Source organism: Lepidothrix coronata, unplaced genomic scaffold (genome assembly GCF_001604755.1).
Source record: "Lepidothrix coronata isolate B3197 unplaced genomic scaffold, Lepidothrix_coronata-1.0 Scaffold4, whole genome shotgun sequence".
NCBI classification, from domain to species: domain Eukaryota; kingdom Metazoa; phylum Chordata; class Aves; order Passeriformes; family Pipridae; genus Lepidothrix; species Lepidothrix coronata.
This window is the reverse complement of record NW_016690184.1, coordinates 5,113,201-5,133,064: the sequence shown is the minus strand read 5'-3', so window position 1 is coordinate 5,133,064 and position 19,864 is coordinate 5,113,201. Positions and strand designations below refer to the sequence as shown.

The 19,864-nt window shown below is 38.0% G+C and overlaps 1 protein-coding gene across 1 annotated transcript; it reads right to left on the bottom strand.

Moving 5' to 3' along the window:
- Positions 1–7,033: 7,033 nt before the first annotated feature.
- On the bottom strand, positions 7,034–18,599 carry LOC108501756 (RNA-directed DNA polymerase from mobile element jockey-like). The gene is given in 9 exon segments (XM_017823968.1): positions 7,034–7,083; positions 8,468–8,543; positions 9,861–9,976; positions 11,279–11,549; positions 14,782–14,981; positions 14,984–15,334; positions 15,337–15,820; positions 15,823–16,114; positions 18,529–18,599. Coding segments are annotated over 9 exon segments (1,911 nt in total).
- Between the last annotated feature and the right edge of the window lie 1,265 nt (positions 18,600–19,864).

Below are 19,864 nucleotides of genomic sequence, written 5' to 3'. Positions count from 1 at the left end.
AGAGAAAGACTTGTTAATGTGTTGTTCCCCTGTGCTGGTTCACCCATTTACTTCAGCTGTGCAAGTGTTCCATCAAGGAAACAGCTGGGCATACTCACACACACAAATATGATATTGAAATAACCACTAGAACCTTAGCTAAAATAATCTTTGACATTCAGAGTTAACACCATAACAGAAGCCAAGGCATTTCAGGGCCCTACTGACAGATGGCATTATTATTTTTCCTACTGGACTTTACTTTCATTGCTCTGTTTATGCAGATAAAAGAAGCTTCAATGCCTGAAGTTGTAACTATGATATACTCAAGGTGCTCTTTGGAAACCCGTAGTCTACCATTTAACCTAGTCTAATCTTTATTCCAAGATTTTGTTAAAGTAATAATATAACTTCCCTTTAGCCGACTTTATAGTTTACCAGATATGCTACATTACTGAGAGTCCTGAAGTGTTTCATTACAATATTCATTAATTAACTGCATTATAGCCCTTCTAGAACTATTTTTGGTGAGGTGTTTGGTTTTTTTAATGTATTACTTGTCGATAGCTACAGATATTTCAGCATTTCTGTTTAGTTTCCAGTCTATATTTTTTCCTAGGCATACATGCTATCTTGAAATGTAAATTAACTTCTTTCTGCAACAAACTGGGCTCTCTGCCACAATCTAGATTCCTTTTAGATATACTAGTAGGTGCACTTTTTTTTTTTCCAAACAAAACCTGGACATAAACCACAAAAATAACTTATTTTAACCTAGAATGAATTATAAGCAACAAAACATCTGAAAAATCCTCCTCTCTCATCCTTCTCATCCTATACCCTCAAAACACATTTGAAAGAAATACATTTCATTTATCATTTAATTTATCAGATACTTTTTAAAACTCCTATCTGATTCCCTATATTTTCAGCAGCCTCTAAGGCATAATGAATCTTTTAAAATGATACTTTAATATTCTGCTAAAGACTCCTACTGCACACTAAAGTGCTGATGATACTTATGTCAAAAATTGTGGATATTTGAAATGGGGAAGTTCATATACTCCATTCTCCTCTCAAAGTTAAATTGTTCCCTACACTAAATCTCTTAGCAGTTTATTCATTTTAGTTTAAAAATACTGAATAATAGTATTTTCACTACTTCCTCTGGGCAACAGAGTGCTGAAAATAATATAAAATTCTCCTGTCTTTGCCTTTGTGAAACATTTGTATTATTTGAGTATGTTTGGGGTTTCTTTTTTCTTTTANAGAGGATCGTGACAGGTTCATGACAAGGACCCAATCTAGAAAAGGGTTCAGAAGTGCATGACAGTGTGAATCAAAAAATAAACAGAGTGCTGAAAATAATATAAAATTCTCCTGTCTTTGCCTTTGTGAAACATTTGTATTATTTGAGTATGTTTGGGGTTTCTTTTTTCTTTTAAAAGATTCTGCTTACAGAGATATCTGGACTGAACACAGCACACATCCTTATGCCACCAACCCCTGCTTGTGGAAGGTTCATGGTTAAGGGAACTCAGAAGCCTGGGGTTTATGAAAAAGGTGGTTTTCCCTAAGCAAGGCTGGAAGAAGGATTCCATGGAGGGCAAACCAGAGTCAACAATGGGTTCCAATACTCCTGGGCTAGCTAAAAGAAGGCATCCAGCACCTCTGCTCCTACTGTGACTCCGGAGATGATGAAGTTTTTTCATTAAGTTTGTGGTTGAACACACAAAACTGATTGTTTAGAATTGTGCAGACTGTTACTTTGTAAGTGTATATTATATCTGAACATTTTGTCCATCTGTAATAAAGCTTTTTATTTAAAGGAGATTGCTGGTGCAATAGCATTTATCACATTCTCCAAGAAGGAAATTGTTGTAACATTGCATAATACTGACTGCTTCTAACAAATAAGAAATTTTAAACAGTTTTTAATCAAACTTCAGTCTTGAAGTGGGAAAGCTGTGAAATCCCAGATTGGTGTGAGTAGGAGCAGAAAACTCCACCTCTTAGAGGGACCTGGACGGAGGCAGAAGGCAAATCTGTAAAAGTACCGCTTTCAACCATCCCTGTGGTAACAGCTGGGCTTGGACACGTCACAGCCAAAAGTATTGGATAGACAGAATGGCTATGTCAATAGCAGTAAATTAAAGATGCTTAGGATTGTTCTTTTGGCAATGAAGCCAGCTGGCATTAAGTAGACCATGTCCAAAACTGCCTATGAGAAATTATGTAGCTGGACACAAACAACCTGTTTGAAATGATCCTTGGTCTATCTAGTCCCTGAGTCTCACCAGGACCTGTCAGAAAGTGAACTAGCAATTGTGCAACAAAAACAAGCCATGAACCTTTCTTACAACTTAGTTATATATACAATCCGATTTCAGTAACTGGGAATGTTTCCTGGCACTCTTTATTTAACTGAACATATATAACCATTACAATGCTATTACAAAAGACTTCAGTGACTTAAACAGTTGCAAATAATAGCCACAGTATCACTTCAATATTTTAACATAGCATTTTTAAAGTAGAGGTCCGTTGTTATACAGGCTGTGATGATAGTTTTGTTTAATGTAAATAGAAAAAAAATGCTTTGCATTTTTAGAAAATGAAGCATCCAATTAAAATTTCATGAGATTCCATTTCAAGATTAGTCTCCAGAGAGCAAAAGGAAGTCATCTGCACAAAAGTCTTGTGCAATATTTTTAAGGAAAATGTTCATTCCTTCATTAAATGGGCAGAATTTTTTTCCAGTCCTCTTTTGTTTCCATTTTGCATTTTAACTTTTTATTTCCCTAATTCATGCTACGTAAAGGAAGTTCTGACACCCTCCAGCTGTTAATTCAATTATCCAATGCTTCATTCCTATTTCACTATTGGTTTTGCCTGTTTTATGCAGCTGAGGCCAGACATTGGGAAAGCATAAGAGAAATGTACAAAAAGGATTCTGGCCACCTAGCTTGTTTCAAGCAAAAAAAAAGTGTGAATGTATTTTGCAACTGCTAAGTCAGCAGTTTCCACGGTAAAGTTATTACTACCCATAGCCCAACAAAAGACCTTGTTAAGAACTTTTGGAAAGTCTTACTTTGCTGTATTGTTTACTACATTAACTCTTCCATATATATTGTGTCATGCAATGTAATTATTTTTACCTGAAAAAAGACAACTGAAAAATTGAGAGGCACAATATAAATTCTTCAGCTGAAATTCTAACAATTTAACTAGAATTTTTTTTTACCTGAAAAACTGTTGCATCACTTTGTTACTAATTTTGTGTTGTCCTGTAATTCCAACACATTTGTCGCCAACTATGCAGATGTATGTCTGGAATTCCTCTCTTTGACACAGCCTATCTATCTGATTCAGTCTTACACTTTGGACTTTCTAGTACTCAGAGCCCCTAATTATCTTCTGTGAATTTGCCTAATTCATTATGACTCACATTTTTATAATTAATGCTAGTCACGTTTTCAGTTAGATCCTGTTTCTTCCATAATATCCTAGGAATTGGGATGCATATCCAGGAATATGATATTCGTGGTCCGATTTCTCTTTAAGCCTTGTAGAAATCTTGAAGAAGCTATTTTCATCTTGTCTTCTGGCGAGGAATATCACAACAAATTTGGCTTGCCTGGAAAGCCCCAAGTTTTCAGAAATTCTGAGAAAATCAAATTCCAAACAAACTAGTGCACCACTATAGACTTAAGTCAGGAGAGACATCTGAGAGCTACAACTTCTTACATCTAATTGCTATCTTCCTCTAAATGCAAACCCCACTAATGATTTATTGGAAAACTGTGACACTTCCATTTTACTTTATCTTTAATTCTTCATATTTAAGTGGGAAACATATTCATTCCAATGGATGAAAGGAAACAAAACAAAGATTGAAATGTTGATAGAGGTGCAGAATCACCCAAGAAGATTGCCAGGGAGCATGACATTACTACAGCCTAAGATGCTCAGGCCAATTCAAGAATTAATTTTCTAACCCAAATTCAGCTGAAAAAACCCAAACACTTCAGGTATATCCTAGAGATCTGCTCAGGATAGAGCAGTCCATCCCAGCAATAGAATAGAAAAGTCTTACTGGAGAGCAAGTCTCCATTTCAGAGCATATATTTGTCTGTGGTCAGGGAACTGATCTACTTAGTATGTCTCTAGCTATGCAAATGCATAGGCCTAAATATAATATTCTGGCACTCTTTGTGCACTGTTGCTCAAAAATATAGCTAGAGGATTCTTTTCCTCTAGCTTTTAAATGCCATTCCTATAGACATGGGTATACACTTGTCTCTACAAAGAACCTACCTTTGTGCTTAGTGACTCCTCTTTTGGAAAATTCCATATTGAACTGAGAGCTGTTGTTGGTAGAGGTGGAAACTCTGTTTTTTGGCAAGCTGGAGGTTTTCCTTTGCAATAATGGCTCCTGTTTTATGAATCTCTCCAGAGGGCATGGTGATGTCCTTTAACATTTCAACACATCTCAAAAATAATTAGAAATAGGCTACAGTAAGTGGATATTTATGCTCAAATCCCTGTTATTAGGTCACATATGGTCTAAATTGCAGGACTCAACAATCAAGAATAACATGCTTTGAAAGTGTTCACTTGACAAATCTTATAATTATAGTGCACTTCACTACACCTTATAAAATATGTCATAAACATAAGCTATGTTCCACAAAATCTCGTTCTGTTTCAGGACCTGGCCAAAGCCCAGAAGAGGAAAAAACAAACAAAAATGACACATCAGTATAATTTTAAAATCTCAGAGCAGTTTCAGTGGAGTTGAATTCTGCTGAATCCTCTTTTTATTCAGTGACCTTGTATTAATTTCTCAATATTTTTGTCTGTTTATTGCAAGTTCTGAAAAGTTTCCAACATATATGATAAGAAAATCAGAAGGGTTACACATAGATTGACCAGAAGTGGTTGAGATAATGAAATTATGCAGACCCTTGCAGGCTTCTGACATGAAGAATTTTTTTTAGGTCAGTTCATATTAACACACGGATTCAACTCTGCTGCTGTCTCAGAAGACAGAATTCGATAGCTTCACTACTGTAATATTTTTCCAGTTAGGTCTTACCCATATTTTTGTTTCTAAAGTTTCTTAACTTTCCTACTCCTTACTGAGTCCTTGTCACACTGGGACTCTGACTTGTGAGATTTATTTAGGGATATAGGGATTTCTTCCTAATATAAGCTGTTTAAATAAAGACAGAGTTACAAGAGCTACTCTAGATGCAAGCTACAGTTTTAGTTCAAACACATTTTATGATCTTCATATAGGAACACTAGGAAGCATTCTTTCATTTGTTTTATTGTCTTGAAAATTTATGAATCTGTAAGAGACCATCTATCTTAGAGATAAAATCTACAGATCCTACAGTAAGTTTAGGAAAAGATGAGTACAAAATTCATGGTGGTGGATGGTGCTACATCCAGTTGGTGCCAGTCACTAATGGTGTTCCCCAGGGCACAGTATCGGGGTCAGTCTTGTTTAATATCTTTATCCATGATCTGGACAAGAGGATCAAGTGATACCTCAGTAAGTTTGCAGACAACAGTAAGTTCTGCAGGAGTCTTGATCTTTTGGAGGGCAGAAAGGCTCTGCAGAGGGATCTAGACAGGCTGAATCACTGGGCCAAGGCCAGTGGTATGAGGTTCAATCAGGCAAAGTGCCCAGTCCAGTACTTTGATCACAACAACTCTATGCAGTGATACAGGCTGGGGGAAGAGTGGCTGGAAAGTGGGCCAGCAGAAAAGGACCTGGTCAACAACCAGCTGAACATGAGCCAGAAGTGTGCCCAGGTGGCCAAGAAGACCAGCGGCATCCTGGCCTATATCAGAAATATTGTGGCCAGAAGGACCAGGGAATTGTTTGTCTTCATGTGCTTGGCACCGTGAATACTGTGTTCAATGTTACATACTGAGTATGGTGACTTCATAACACTTGCATTGGCAAGTGGCACTTATGTTACAGGTTACATAACATATGAACCACATGATATCAAACTAATGCAACACTTCAAATGAAAGAGCAAGTCTGCTACTTATGCTACCTTATGACTTTAAACACACACATTTCTCCAGGAAGTCTGCAATCTAACAAAGCAGTTTACTTATCATAAAGAGGTTTACTGCCCTAACTTTGGTTCTGTGGGTGCAATGGACATAAAACCAGCTCTAAAAATATAAAAATGCAACTACCTAGGAAATGTGCAGAATTGACTTTCAAGTACAAAAGGCTTTTTGCTACTGAAAGTATTGAGTTCTTGTCTGTTAAAGAAGAAAAAGTCTAACATATAACATCTCTGGATATTAGTCATAAATATTGTAAAAAAAGCCTAGTAAAATGACAATATCAACATAAGATTTCCTCCTTATTATTTCTAGCAACCTGTGAAAAAAATCTGGGAATCCAAAATCAGAGGAAGCACAATATTCAGCTGTCCAGCATGCAAAAGAATGAAAGAGTTTTCCACAGAAAAAACGTCTTTGGTCTTTTCTTATCATATTGAGTCTTTATCCTAAATAATCTATATATTTAAAAAGGCATTGGTAGTTGGGTGCTTTATTAGTCATGTCAAATTTGTCTTCTGCTTAGATATATCTTAAACTTTTTTAGTTAAATTAGGTCTGGATTTTTTAATGCTTTACTAGAAAAAATGTCTGTCCTGTGCAGTTTCTACAGTAGTAGAATGTATCTGCTTTTACCTCTCTGCTGGGCATTAATCACGTTCCCTGTGGGATTCCCTTTCACACTTGCTAAAATAATATCATAAAAAAATGTGAGAGAAATTTATGGTCATATTTTCTTCTTTCCTGTGTTTGGATAGACATCAATGTCAGGTATATGTAATTTATCCACTTCTTCTGTGAAAATGTCCTTATTTTCTTCAGTGTGTATGGTACACCCATCCCAGACTAGCTGGAAGACCGGTATTTTTGTTCCAATCTTAAACCTTAGCTGCAATACTCAAATTATATTTCCCTAGATTTTCAAGGCTTTAGAATCAGACTGCCACTATACAGGTAGTAATCATCCATCATTCACTTTATTCAGCCAAGCTGATGATGAAAGATTGTGACCTGTAATGAAGGCAAAACATGGTTTTATGCCAGAAAACATCAGAATGGAAGTGCTCTATTTTTAATGAAATTTTTGTGTGTTAGTAATTAGCACCTAGCAGATTAGTAGTTGACTTTTTGCTCAGCTTTCTTTCCTTTGTTTTTGTTTGTGTGTTGTTATTATTGGTTCATCAGTTTTGTTTTGTTTTGTTTTTTCATTTGTTTTGGTGGGGGTTTTTCTTTTTTTTTTTTTCCCAAAAATTCATTGATTTAGCAACTTAATAATTTTGCAGTTCATTTAGTGATAAACCCAGATCAGTTGGCTGCCACTTCTGAAATTCAAACGTAACTGATCCATGTGATTTAGAAAATGGACTACTCAGATCATTATGAAATGGTCCAGAAAAAACCAAAGCCTATTTCTTTTCCAGGGTGGTTGGAAACTTGTTCTGAACTCCAGTGGTATGTATGAATTTCTATTCATGAAAACTACAGCAAAAATGACAGTGCAGGATTTTCTTCAATATTATTTTATCTATGCTGTAATGTACATTAAAAAAAAAAAAGAAAAAAGATCTTAAAACTGCAATTTTTGGACACAATCAATGTAGAAGTTTGGATTATCAGAAGGGATAATGCTTTTTGTAACTGGGACATTTATTTATGGCAAAATTCTAGGTTAAAATAAACAGAACTCTTCCTAAATATTCTGAATAGTCAGATGGCCTTACTTTTCTTTGTCTAAACAACTAAATCTTTGATGTCTGTGTAAATACCATGATATGTAACTGTCCCTCCAAGGCATTTTTAGTCTAATTGAAATTTACTAAATATCCCATCTGAAAGTTCTTTTTGAATTGCCAGTGAAAAGTGAGCTTGTAAATCGTTTCTGTGCACAAAGTAAGTAATTATGAATTAGGCATACTCTGATGATAATTCCACTTAGTCATTCACATTTTCCACTGGTGTGAACTTTTAAAGATAGTGAAACTTCAGAGGGCACTGAAAATTAGGGTTTAGTACTTCCTATTACTTGGTATATTTTTGTTGCTACATTTGTAAAGTATGGAGAAACTATTCCACATTACACATATTCTACATATATAGTACTAGTCCGTGCTACCTATACTATGCATACTATAACATTCCAAAACTACTATTCAGTGGTTTTACAAGCGTCCAGTCTTTTGCTTCAGGAGAAAATCTTCCTGTTTAATACAGATATTGTCATGAACTTTGACAATACAATACCAGCACTTGTTAGTGCAGGTCTCTATGTCCCATGCAGGTTACTGGATGGATTAAATCCACTCCTTTGCTGCAGTAATCAAGGAATACCTGAAAAAATATACACTTCTGTTAGAGGCTGCATGCCTGAATTCCCCTTCAACCCCTTTAAATATACCATGTTTCAGGTAGCCATTTTTATGTCCTTTCAGCAGCAGTTCCTCATCACTGAGGTTTTTCGATTCTGTGACTTTCTGAAAAGAAAGTGAACTTAGCCCAGAAAATTTCTGTGTATTCAAGATGCTGCACACTTCACATAATGTTAAAAAGTGTCTGGAATTTATAAGACTTAATTTACATATCAGCAAAATGGATTATTTCCTTGACTTCTAAAAATAGAATTGAAAAACAAAACTAAAAATGCCCCCAGACTAGGAATGTTTTTACTGTAAAACAGTTCCAACAATTTGACCTATTGGCCAAACCTACTCAAACAGGCATAAACAAATGGCCTGCCAAAGCATGGAAACATTGGAGTGAGGAACTGTGAGCCCTATCACCCCCAGATTCCTACACACAATGGGTTTTTGCAAGCAGTTCGTTTGCCTTTTTTTTTCCCTCCTGTATAGTCTTTTTAGGTACAAAATTAAATTACTCCTTATGCAAATGCTAATATTCTAGACATGAGTTTTCTTTTAAATTATTATTTTAAAATCCAGGAATTCATTATGCTATACATATTTATTATCAGGAACATCAGTAGCACAATACCATGAACACTTATAATGGTTCATAAATCATAAATAACAGGTTGCAATTCATAATTTTTCTAATATGTGCCGAGAAACAATCGTGGAAGAAATAAGCTTAATGAAAGTATTGCACTATTTGATGCTTGATTGTATATTAATCAGAGAAAGAAGTGTTTTTATTACATTATGTGCTCTTTTTGGTTCACATATTCTGAAAGCTTAATCGTCCTTATTACTTCAATTCCAAATGGCATAAATACAAAAGAAATATGATTTGCAAAGGGTGCTATATAGAAATGTCACAAAGAGGAGGCTCTGATTGTTAGGATTTTTTTTAATTGCCATTTTACATTGGTTTCATAGTGCATGTCTGCTGAGACTGATGCTGCTAGTAAAACCACTGTCAAATATCACTGCAGAAAAAGTTGCATTAGTTTATGTTATGCCCATGCTTCAAACCTCAAGCAGTTTATTTTAATCACATTTCTTCTGGAAACAAGCCCCTTCACAGAGGAACCCAGAGATGAAGTTGTGAGCAATTCCCATCCATGTCAGTGAAAAATTAATTTCCTAAGTTGAACTTGCTTCTGAATGCTCTGTAAAATAAAGTAGTTGACTCTGTATCTGGTTGAAGCAAATGAGACAATTTCTTCTACTAACTCTTCTGTGAAGTGATAGCTTCTAGCAAGGAGAGGTAGCAAACAGCTGGCAGACATAGGCAGCGGAAAGGAGTTACCTCAGCCTTCACACTTTTCTGCACTGGCTGCCTAGTCAATGCCTGAGGCTTCTGGACAATGACGCGTAAAAGATTTGCCTTACCTTTCTTGTCCAAATCAGTCTATTTGTAGGGACAAAGCGCTTAATAACTTGGTAAGCATGGATTAGTTGGTCATTTCCTTGACCTTCCCATCCCTGTGCTGCAACGTTTCTCGGTACTAAAGGGGAGGGATATTAGTGCATCACTCAGTTCTGGAGTCTGCCTGTCTTCTAGCTCAGTCCCTGTTATTTACAAGTAGATTATCTCTTAATTATTTTTCAGATTTATGCACTATCCTATTTTAGACAGATTTCTATAGAGGAATCTTTCTGAGATAGACCATTTGCCCATGATTCTTTTCTTACTGACTGATTTTTTTTAATCGCACTTGATTTTCTTCAGCGTAACTGCCTCATCTGTACCACCGAAATAAATGGAAATTCTAAAATTAATTTAAAAATATGGTTTCAAAAAAAAAGCCAAAAAAGGAGAAGGCATGTGTTCTCAGCACCATCTGATGTTACCCTAAATGTATAAAAGTCTCCAAAATAATAGGTCTCAAATGTTCCCGGAACTCGGTGTAAAATTAATGTTTACATCAGCTGTTCTATCAATGTCAGCAACTCATCCACTGGAAATTTCAAATCACTTGTCTTTCTTAAAATTGGAATGAAATGTAACCCTCCCTAAGAAAAATGTTTTCCATCTGATTTCTGCTTTCCATTTAGAATGTGTAAGCAGTATAGTGACCTTAAGACCTTCTGATTTAGGTTAAAACTATGCACTGTCTTGAGAAATGCCTAATTTATACGACTTTAAATTTTTTGTCAGTCCTTGGCACTAATCCTTGATAACCTGGATGTGTTTGCCACTATTTTCTGCATGAAAAGTGCTTACTGCTTTTTCTGCATGAAAAAGATGGGCTTACACTGCTCATACGGATTTTTTAGTAACAGATTTGTTATTCAGTTACAAAGTTTGAAATTGATCAGTTTTACCTCAAGTCCTCCTCTGATTGCATATGCAATATTGCAACTCAGAAAACCATTGCTTTTGGGTTCTATTTAGTTGCTAAGGTTCCTGTTTCTATTTCAGAAATGAGTACAGGGCAGTAACCTGAAGGCAGTAGCTTGACCACACTAGCTGTTCAAGTAAGAGATTAGTGTTGAACCACGTCCTTTCAAACCACTTTTTATGAGCTGCTTCTTTTTAACATTATCATTTACATTCAGAGCCGTGAAAATTAGGTCTTACAGGGTAAGTTTTGCAGGCTAGGACTGGGAAAACCAATGATGGAAAGGTCATTTGAAACATATGCTTATATCCTTATGTTACAGTTTTGGCTTGTACAACTGTGGAAACTTAGTTCATTGTCTACATCCCTTGTCTTCAACCAGACCCCAAATATTTGCATACCTATGTCTTTATAAAAAGCAAGATATAGAAATATCTTTTTGTCCCAATGTGACAAATGCATTACGTTCCCATTGGGCTTCTGGTATGTATCCCATGACTTCATAACACATCAGAAATTGCTGCATTTCCTGGATACCCTGGTCCCTGGACCACATTTTCTCCACACTTAACCTGTGAAATGCCAACAAGCAGATTGGAATGTTAAGCTGAATGGAGAAGCTCAGACTGGTAGTGCATTGGAAAGCTGGCCACTTCTTGATGTGTTCAGTTGTTTGATTTGCCATCATGTGCTTTTGTGAGGAAGCTTTAGCATTGCCTAAACCCTTTAAGTCAACCTAAGATAAAAGAGAAATACAAGAACATGTTCACATGACCTATCTTAGGAACTATCTCATAGGAGGACTCACTTTACTGTGATGCTTATTTTTCTCCACTGTCCAAAAAGGGAAATTCACATGTATAAACTAAGACAGATGATTTCACCCTCAGTATATACATTTCAATGGGAATGACATCCATCTACTCAACCTTATATGTATATCAACCTCCACATAAACGGATACAACATTGCTATTGGAGTAATGCACTTAGCTTTTTTCTGGTTTTTGATTGATAACAGCCATAAATGTAGTCAACTATTTGGGATAATTTGTTGTGATTGATCCTCAAAATCCTTGATCTGCATATTCCAGACAGGCTGACCTTTCTCTCCAAGAAAGGAATCCCTATCAATCTTTTTATTCATCGCACGCATTAAAAGCTTCACTGTGGGATTTAAGCAGCCATTTCTATCAATCAATTATTTAATGTTGATAATCAAATGAGCTCTTAAAGTAGTGGCTGCCAAATCCCTGAAGTCCAAATGGTTATAAATATAATCCCTTGAGCAACCATGCGTAGCAAGCAAATTAATAAGTATCTTGATTGATTCGTGGATAGCTTACAGAGAGAAAAATATTGTAATGGAATACAAAATATAGATCATATACCAGGAATTGCTGAATGACTGCCAGATCTTCTACACTGGCCACCTGCAATGCATAGGCATCAGCATCATATTGCAGCAACACCCCATGGAGAAGAATTTAAGTTCTTAAACAGCAGGTTGGATTAGAAGACTCCATGGAACAATTTTGTTTTCTCATATGTTCATTTATGAGACATCCAGAGTCAGATGCTGGGAAAAGCGATATTTTTATATTATACATTTTTATATTTGAATTCTCCCCTCCTTTGAGACTTACTTGATTACTCATGATCTCGAACTCATATTATTCCCTTGAGAGAGAGCCCAGGGTTCTCTTCTGAGGCAAGACAACTCGCTCAAAGAAGCTAATCCTTAAAAAATATGGTCAGAGTAATTTCTAGCTTTCTTGGCCTATAAATCAAGGCACAAACAGGGAAATTGAGTTCTTTTTCACTGTAGAGGAACAGAAGTAGCTTGGATGTCCCTGGTCTTGGCAAACACATTATGCAGCCTCCTACCAACTCTCCATCTAAACTTAAAGAATCTTACATTCTCACAATATCCTGTTTCACATCACATTCAGTTTACAGCACAATCCACTATTGCCATAAAATCAAGAACATTTCCTGGTCCAACTTCCTTTAGCACCACTGGATGCATCTTGCTCCATAGGTTTGTGTTTTTACAGTTGACTTGGCATTCTAAAACTTGATCTTTCATTACTGCAGTTAATGTTTCACTCCCATAGGCTCTGCTGTTAGGATCAGAAATCTGGAAGGTCTGAAGCCAGACCTTATCAGTGAAAAGCTCAGCAAAAACAGGCACACAAATAAAGCTGTGAGTTGTAATAGCAGAGAGAGGGTTTCCTACCTTTCAGGACATTCAGAAAGTAATGTCCTTTCTGGAATAAGGACAGAAAAAGGCCTGCTGGAGAAGGTTTTCATTCTTTGTGGTTGCCAGTTTCCATAGGGAATGTCACAAGTAGTTTATGACTCACATATTCTGCCCAAGTCCAGCAGAGGTGTGACCCTCCCACCAGCTAATTTGGGTTGGGTCAGTTAGCCCCAGTGTACTCCATGCTTAACACCCCTTCGTGACTGCTTAGAGTCATGGAAGGGCAACACAGAAGCTGGCAGAGCCAAGAAACTATTCCTGTAATGTACCTTAATATTTGAAAATTACATTTGAGCAATTTTAATGACTTAATTACACAGCTTCTAGTGTAGTACAACCTGCAAATCTGCCTTATGACACAGAATACTCTACCATCCCTACCTGATGGCAGCTCTTTGTCAGTTTTCCTGTTACCCATTTCTTTCATTTTTAAAGCTATGTATTTTGCTAGCTGGTGAGAAAAATCTGCTGAGTATTGGATGTAGGTGAGACAGTGATAGCTGAGCTCCTCTTTCTCCAGTTTTCATGTTAGAGCACATGGTAGAAAATCAGATGTTGAGAGCGAGTAAACATTTAGAAGAGTCTGACTGACTGACTTGTTTTCAAGTGTCTTGTGTATTTCATATGGTCTATTGTTTGTATTAAATAACAAGATTAATAGCATCCTCAGGTCCTGTTTAATATCAAAGAGAAACTTCCCTGACTTATTTAGAGCAAAGACTAAGGAAATAACTGGAATGATATCAAATCATGAGAAAATGATATCTACTCTGTATCTACACTGGGTTATCAATAGGCTCTGCATGAGTGTGATGGTTCATCAGCAGGTGCCAGAATGATGTTCTCAGTGTGTTAATGATTGGATTTTAACTTAATGCAGTAAGAATATCTGTGGACCATTTTTGCTACGTACGTATAATGTAAAATCCTCTCATCTAGCAAACTCCTTACATTTATCCTCTAATACAAGTAATTAAAATAAGGCTGCTCTGAAGCATACGTCAAAATTAACCTTCTCCAATGAAACAACAAAAAAAAAAAGTCACTCCCATCAAATAAAGGTTTTATTGTAAATTTGACACTTTGGGAATGACTTTGAAATATCTCTTTACTACAGCAAAAATTATGCAAGAAAGCACAATTGTAATGTTTTTGCAAGACCATGGAATCCACAAAAATATCATAGAATCATAGAATCAGCTGGGTTGGAAAAGACCTCCGAGATCATCAAGTCCAACCCTTGATCCAACACTGCCATGGTTACTAGACCATGGCACTAAGTGCCACATCCACTCTCATCTTAAAAAACTCCAGGGATGGTGAATCCACCACCTCCCTGGGCAGCCCATTCCAATGTCTCATTACTCTCTCCAGACAAATTTCTTCCTAATATCCAAGCTAAACTTCCCCTGGCACAGCTTAAGACTGTGCCCTCTTGTCCTACTGCTGATTGCCTGGGAGAAGAGACCAACCCCCACCTGGCTACAACCGCCTTTCAGGGAGTTGTAGAGAGTGAGGAGGTCTCCCCTGAGCCTCCTTTTCTCCAGGTTGAGCAACCCCAGTTCCCTCAGTCTCTCCTCACAGGACTTGTGCTTGAGTCCATTCACCAGTCTTGTTGCTCTTCTCTGGACCTGCTCCAGCACCTCAATATCCTTCCTGAACTGAGGGGCCCAGAAGTGGACACAGGACTCCAGGAGTGGCCTCACCAGCACTGAGTAGAGGGGAAGAATCACTTCCCTGGTCCTGCTGGCCACACTGTTCCTGATCCAGGCCAGGATACCATTGGCTTTCTTGGCCACCTGGGCACACTGCTGGCTCATGTTCAGTTTCCTGCCAATCCAAACTCCCAGGTCCCTTTCTGCCTGGCTGCTCTCCAGACACTCTGTGCCCAGCCTGTAGTGCTGCAGGGGTTGTTGTGGCCAAAGCACAGGACCCAACACTTGTTGAACCTCATCCCACTGGAATCAGACCATCTCTCCGGCTTGTCCAGGTCCCTCTGAAGAGCCCTCCTGCCTTCCAGGTGATCAACATTCCCCCCCAACTTGATGTCATCTGCAAATCTGCTAATGGTACACTCAATGCCCTCATCCAGGTCATCAATAAAGATACTAAATAGAACTGTACCCAACACTGATCCCTGGGGGACACCACTAGTGACTGGCCGCCAACTGGATGCAGCACCGTTCCCCACCACTCTCTGGGCCCGACCATCCAACCAGTTCTTAACCCAGCAGAGAGTGCTCCTATCCAAGCCATGGGCTGCAGCTTTTTCAGGAGTGTGCTGTGGGAGAAGGTGTCAAAGACTTTGATGAAGTCCAGATAGACCATGTCCACAGCCTTCCCCTCTTCCACCAGGCATATCATCTGATCATAAAAGGAGATCAAGTTGGTCAAATAGGACCTGCCCTTCCTAAATCCGTGCTGGTTGGGTCTGAATTCTTGTCCATTCTGTAGGTGCTGTGTGATTGCACTTAGGATGATCTGATCCATAACCTTGCCAAGCACTGAGGTCAGGCTGATGGGCCTGTAGTTTCCTGGGTCCTCCTTGCAGCCCTTTTTGTGGATTGGCATGCCATTCGCCAACTTCCAATCATCTGGGACCTCCCCAGTGAGCCAGGACTGTTGGTAAATTATGGAGAGCGGCTTGGGGAGCTCTTCCATCAGCTCCTTCATTACCCTGGGATGGATTCCATCTGGTCCCATAGACTTGTGAGGATCCCAGTGGCTCAGCAGGTCACTGTTTCCTCCCGGATTACAGGGGGGCTATTTGGCTTCCTGTCTCTGTCTAGCAGTTCTGGAAGCCAGTTGTCCTGAGGACAACCTGTCTTCCTGTTGAACACTGAGGCAAAGAAGGTGTTCAGTACCTCAGCCTTTTTCGCATCTTTGGTGACTATGTTCCCCCCCACATCCAACAAAGAATGGAGGTTTTCCTTGCCCCTCCTTTTGCTATTGATGTATTTGTAGAAGCACTTCTTGTTATGCCTAACAGAAATGGCTAGATTGAGTTCAAATTGTGCCTTTGTCTCTCTAATTTTCTTTCTACATGACCTAATTACATTCCTAAACTCGTTATGAGTAGCCAGCCCTTTTTTCCATAGTCGGTAATGCTCAGTCTGCTCCTGTGCGTTCAAGACTTCTTTCTTTAAGCATCGCCATCTCTCCTGGACCCTTTTGTTTTCAAGGGCTGTTTCTCAAGGTACCCTCCGAACCAGTCTTTTGGATAGGCTGAAATCTGTGCTCTGGAAGTCCAGGGTAGAAGTTTTATTGATGGCCTTCTTTGGGTCCCTGAGTATTGAAAACTCTATTATTTCATGGTCACTGTGCCCTAGACGACCTCCAACCACCACATCTCCCACCAGTCCCTCTCTGTGAATAGCAGGTCTAGCGAGGCCCCACCCCTGGTAGGCTCATTTACCAGCTGGAGCAGAAAATTATCCTGTATACACTCTGGGAATCTCCTAGACTGCCTCTTCTCTGCTGTGTTGAATTTCCAGCAGACATCCAGCAGGTTAAAGTCACCTACAGGGACAAGGGCTGGTGATTTTGAGACATCCACCAGCTGCCTGTGACTCAAAATTTAATTTTTCTACTATTTAAATAGCCACACTCGTACAATATGATAATGTAATTAAGTATCAGGGACAATGTCATATAAGAGAAAGGATTCACTTTTGACTTCTTTGCAGAAAATAGCATATAAAAAATTCTTGTCACCCATATGAGTTCTCTGTAAGCGTTTCCAGGCTGACTACTTTTATCTATTGCTGTTGCTTCAGCCTTAGTAGTGTTTACCAATACTGTGTCCAACATTTTACTCTATAAGGTTCGGGTGTGCAAAGTCTGCTTTGGCCCTCATATCAGTCTGACAACTGAATAACACCTTTTATTTCCTTCAGAAGGTGTTACTGTTCAATAACAAAAATTGTTCAAAACATTTCTTAATTAAAGGAAGTAGAAAGGAAAAGGTTTTACTCAAGGTCATTGTTTACTGTGAAAGTGACTGTGATAAGGACTGAGTCATAGCGGTGATTTCTAACACAGTTGCTAATAATTGGTAGCCGGTTGAAAAGTAGCATCACTTTGGGGAGTAGCCAGCTATTAGTCTCTGAAATGAGGTCAGGCACACACCCTGCCCCTTTTACCTTAACATTAGTCCTGGACTAACGACAATTAGCCATAGAGACAGTAAAGAAGCAAACCCAATATCCTACATGAGAATTTCAGACAGCCACAGAGCTAGCCATCAGAGTCTTCACCCAGACTTCTTGCCCCGTGGTTTCCTTGGAGATGGGTGCAATATTAATGCCATAAATATTTCTTATTTCTCTTAACAGTTTGGACTAATATAGCCTCCACTGAAGCTGAAGAAGTGAATTACTAAACTGTGTCTCCAGGATTTCACTCACTTGTATGCTATGCCCAATTATTACACATATAAAAGACTAACAGACCTTTAGACTTCTCCTCTGCTTTGCCAAGTTCTCCCAGACAGAAACTGGTTTAAGCTGTAAATATTATTCTATGAAATTGTCTTTCAGCACTTTAAGAACATAAAAATGAACTTTTAAGGGCTTCTTAACAATCTTCACTTACTTAGAGCGTTTTTCTTTTTTCTTCTGTATTGAGAGTAAATGAACCAGACTGAAAGCTTAAACACAATTCTCAGTTTCTAGTCACAGTTCTCAAAATCGGTATTTCTCAGGTGGGATATTCAGATATAGACTCTTCAAAACCAAAGTTGGTCTGATACTTCAGGTTGATTTCTATGGCCAGAAATATTTTGGGTATATATCATATGAATGACCAATCATATTATGAAGCATGCTACCTTCCAACCTACAGGATTTCTCAGTGGAACCATGGATGCTCAAAAAAAAAAACCTACTTCCAAATCTTGTTTTATCCATAAGCAAAAAATTTTATACTGGTAACCTAATCCTGTAAGTCAACCAACCAATTATTCCTATTTACCAGCAACAGAAAGGTTTCTGTATTCAGTTATTCCTTAGATGCAACACGGAAACCGTACAGATTTCCTTTGGTCATTCACCTCAGTAAGACAATAAGTGTAAATTAAGTTTGCTTTACTGATGAAACTTTGTCCCAAAACAGTGTGTACAGAGCATATGTTTTGAATTGACTGTACATGCATAGAAATAGAATATTCCCTCATTCCTAATCAAAACACGTACTAGTACATTTTAGGACACTTTTCTTCTTAGCCAGCTTGAGTGTTGATTTATATTTAACCAAATGTTCCTTTCTATAGGAATTCTGAATCAATTCTAAGGAAGAAAACATCTCTGCATTCTCCAGATAATGTGCATGGCAGAAATATCAGAAATGTGTGAATTATTTAGGAATGTGTGGATTCAGCAGACTATGTATGCTTTCCATGCCTGAATAATCTAAACCAGAAAATTCAATGTGAAATGTTCCTTCCTATTACCCACCCAGCCTGAGGTAAAGTAATGACTTTCTGAATCCTGGACACTCCAGGAGCAGTTCCATTGTTCTTATTCATCCTGAGGCTGACCAGGCTTTCTTTGAATGCTGGGATTCAGTATACATCTACTTTAGTGCCTGGCTCTCACTGGCTGCTCGCACAGGTGGCAGAAAGCAGTGGTCAGCAGAACCACCAAGTTTGTATGTGGGGACTGGCTCAGGTCCTGTAAAGAAACTGAACTTAAATGGAAAAATCAAATTAAAAAGCAAGGGCTATAAACGATCACCTCTAAACCCCAAAGGAGAGGGATGTTAGAGCTTAGTCCCTAACTAAGAATACTGACTTGCTTTGTCATGAAGCTGATCAGCTAACAAGTTTCTTTAGCTTCTGTGTATCATTATTTGGCCTGTGCACCAGACTAGGTTTTGAGAGAAAGGGGTGGTTTTGTCTTTAATGCTGTAGATTGGTTTACAGTAAACATAGGCATGTTATTCAGTTTCTTTCCTTCCTTTTTCCGAAATAGGGAACAATATTATCAAGATGCCTCAAACCTCAGTTCTATGTTTTTTACTACATACAGACAGCTATTATGATGATGGTAAGGAAAGAGACAGTGCAAATATCCTTACCATGAAGAAATATCCCATGAATGTGAATTTTGTTCACCTAGCAGTAAATGAGCAATTTGTAATGATTTCAGCAGTTGACCATTTAGTAGTAAAACCATCAGGCCTACAATATGGGCAGAAAATGCTACAGTTATTTTTTCACGCAGCTGAGATCAGGATTTGACCCTTACATGTAAATTGCCCTGATGAGTTCTGCTTCTAAAAATAATCTAGAAACAGATTGCAGAGGGTGAATGGTACGCTGAAATACTAGCTCATCTATGAAATTTTTTCTTATTAAAATTTAAAAGAGAATTTCCCACACTGTCTCCCTCTTCTATTTCAGCTCCAGCAGTTTACAGCAAGAATTGATGGTTAATAAAATAATATGCCAGATGAACTGAGTTTAACTAATGTTGGTTATGGCCTATTTACAATGCAGGCTGCAAAACTCAACCCTCCCCTATTATTCCATAAGCCTAAGTGAATATTTTTACTTAGACTATGGAAAAGTGATATTTTTCAATGCACTTGTCCAAACAGACATCTGTCTTCAAGGGATGTTGTGGACAACAGTGTGCTGTGCCCTTTCATGAGTGCTTATAATCATGGTACTTTTTGTTCTTACCATCACTTTTGGCAGAAGATTTGCCTTTTTGAGGTTGAAAATAACTACAACAGCAGTATTTGCATGATATGAGTGTGAGCTGTGGGCTTTGCATTGTGCTTCAGTGT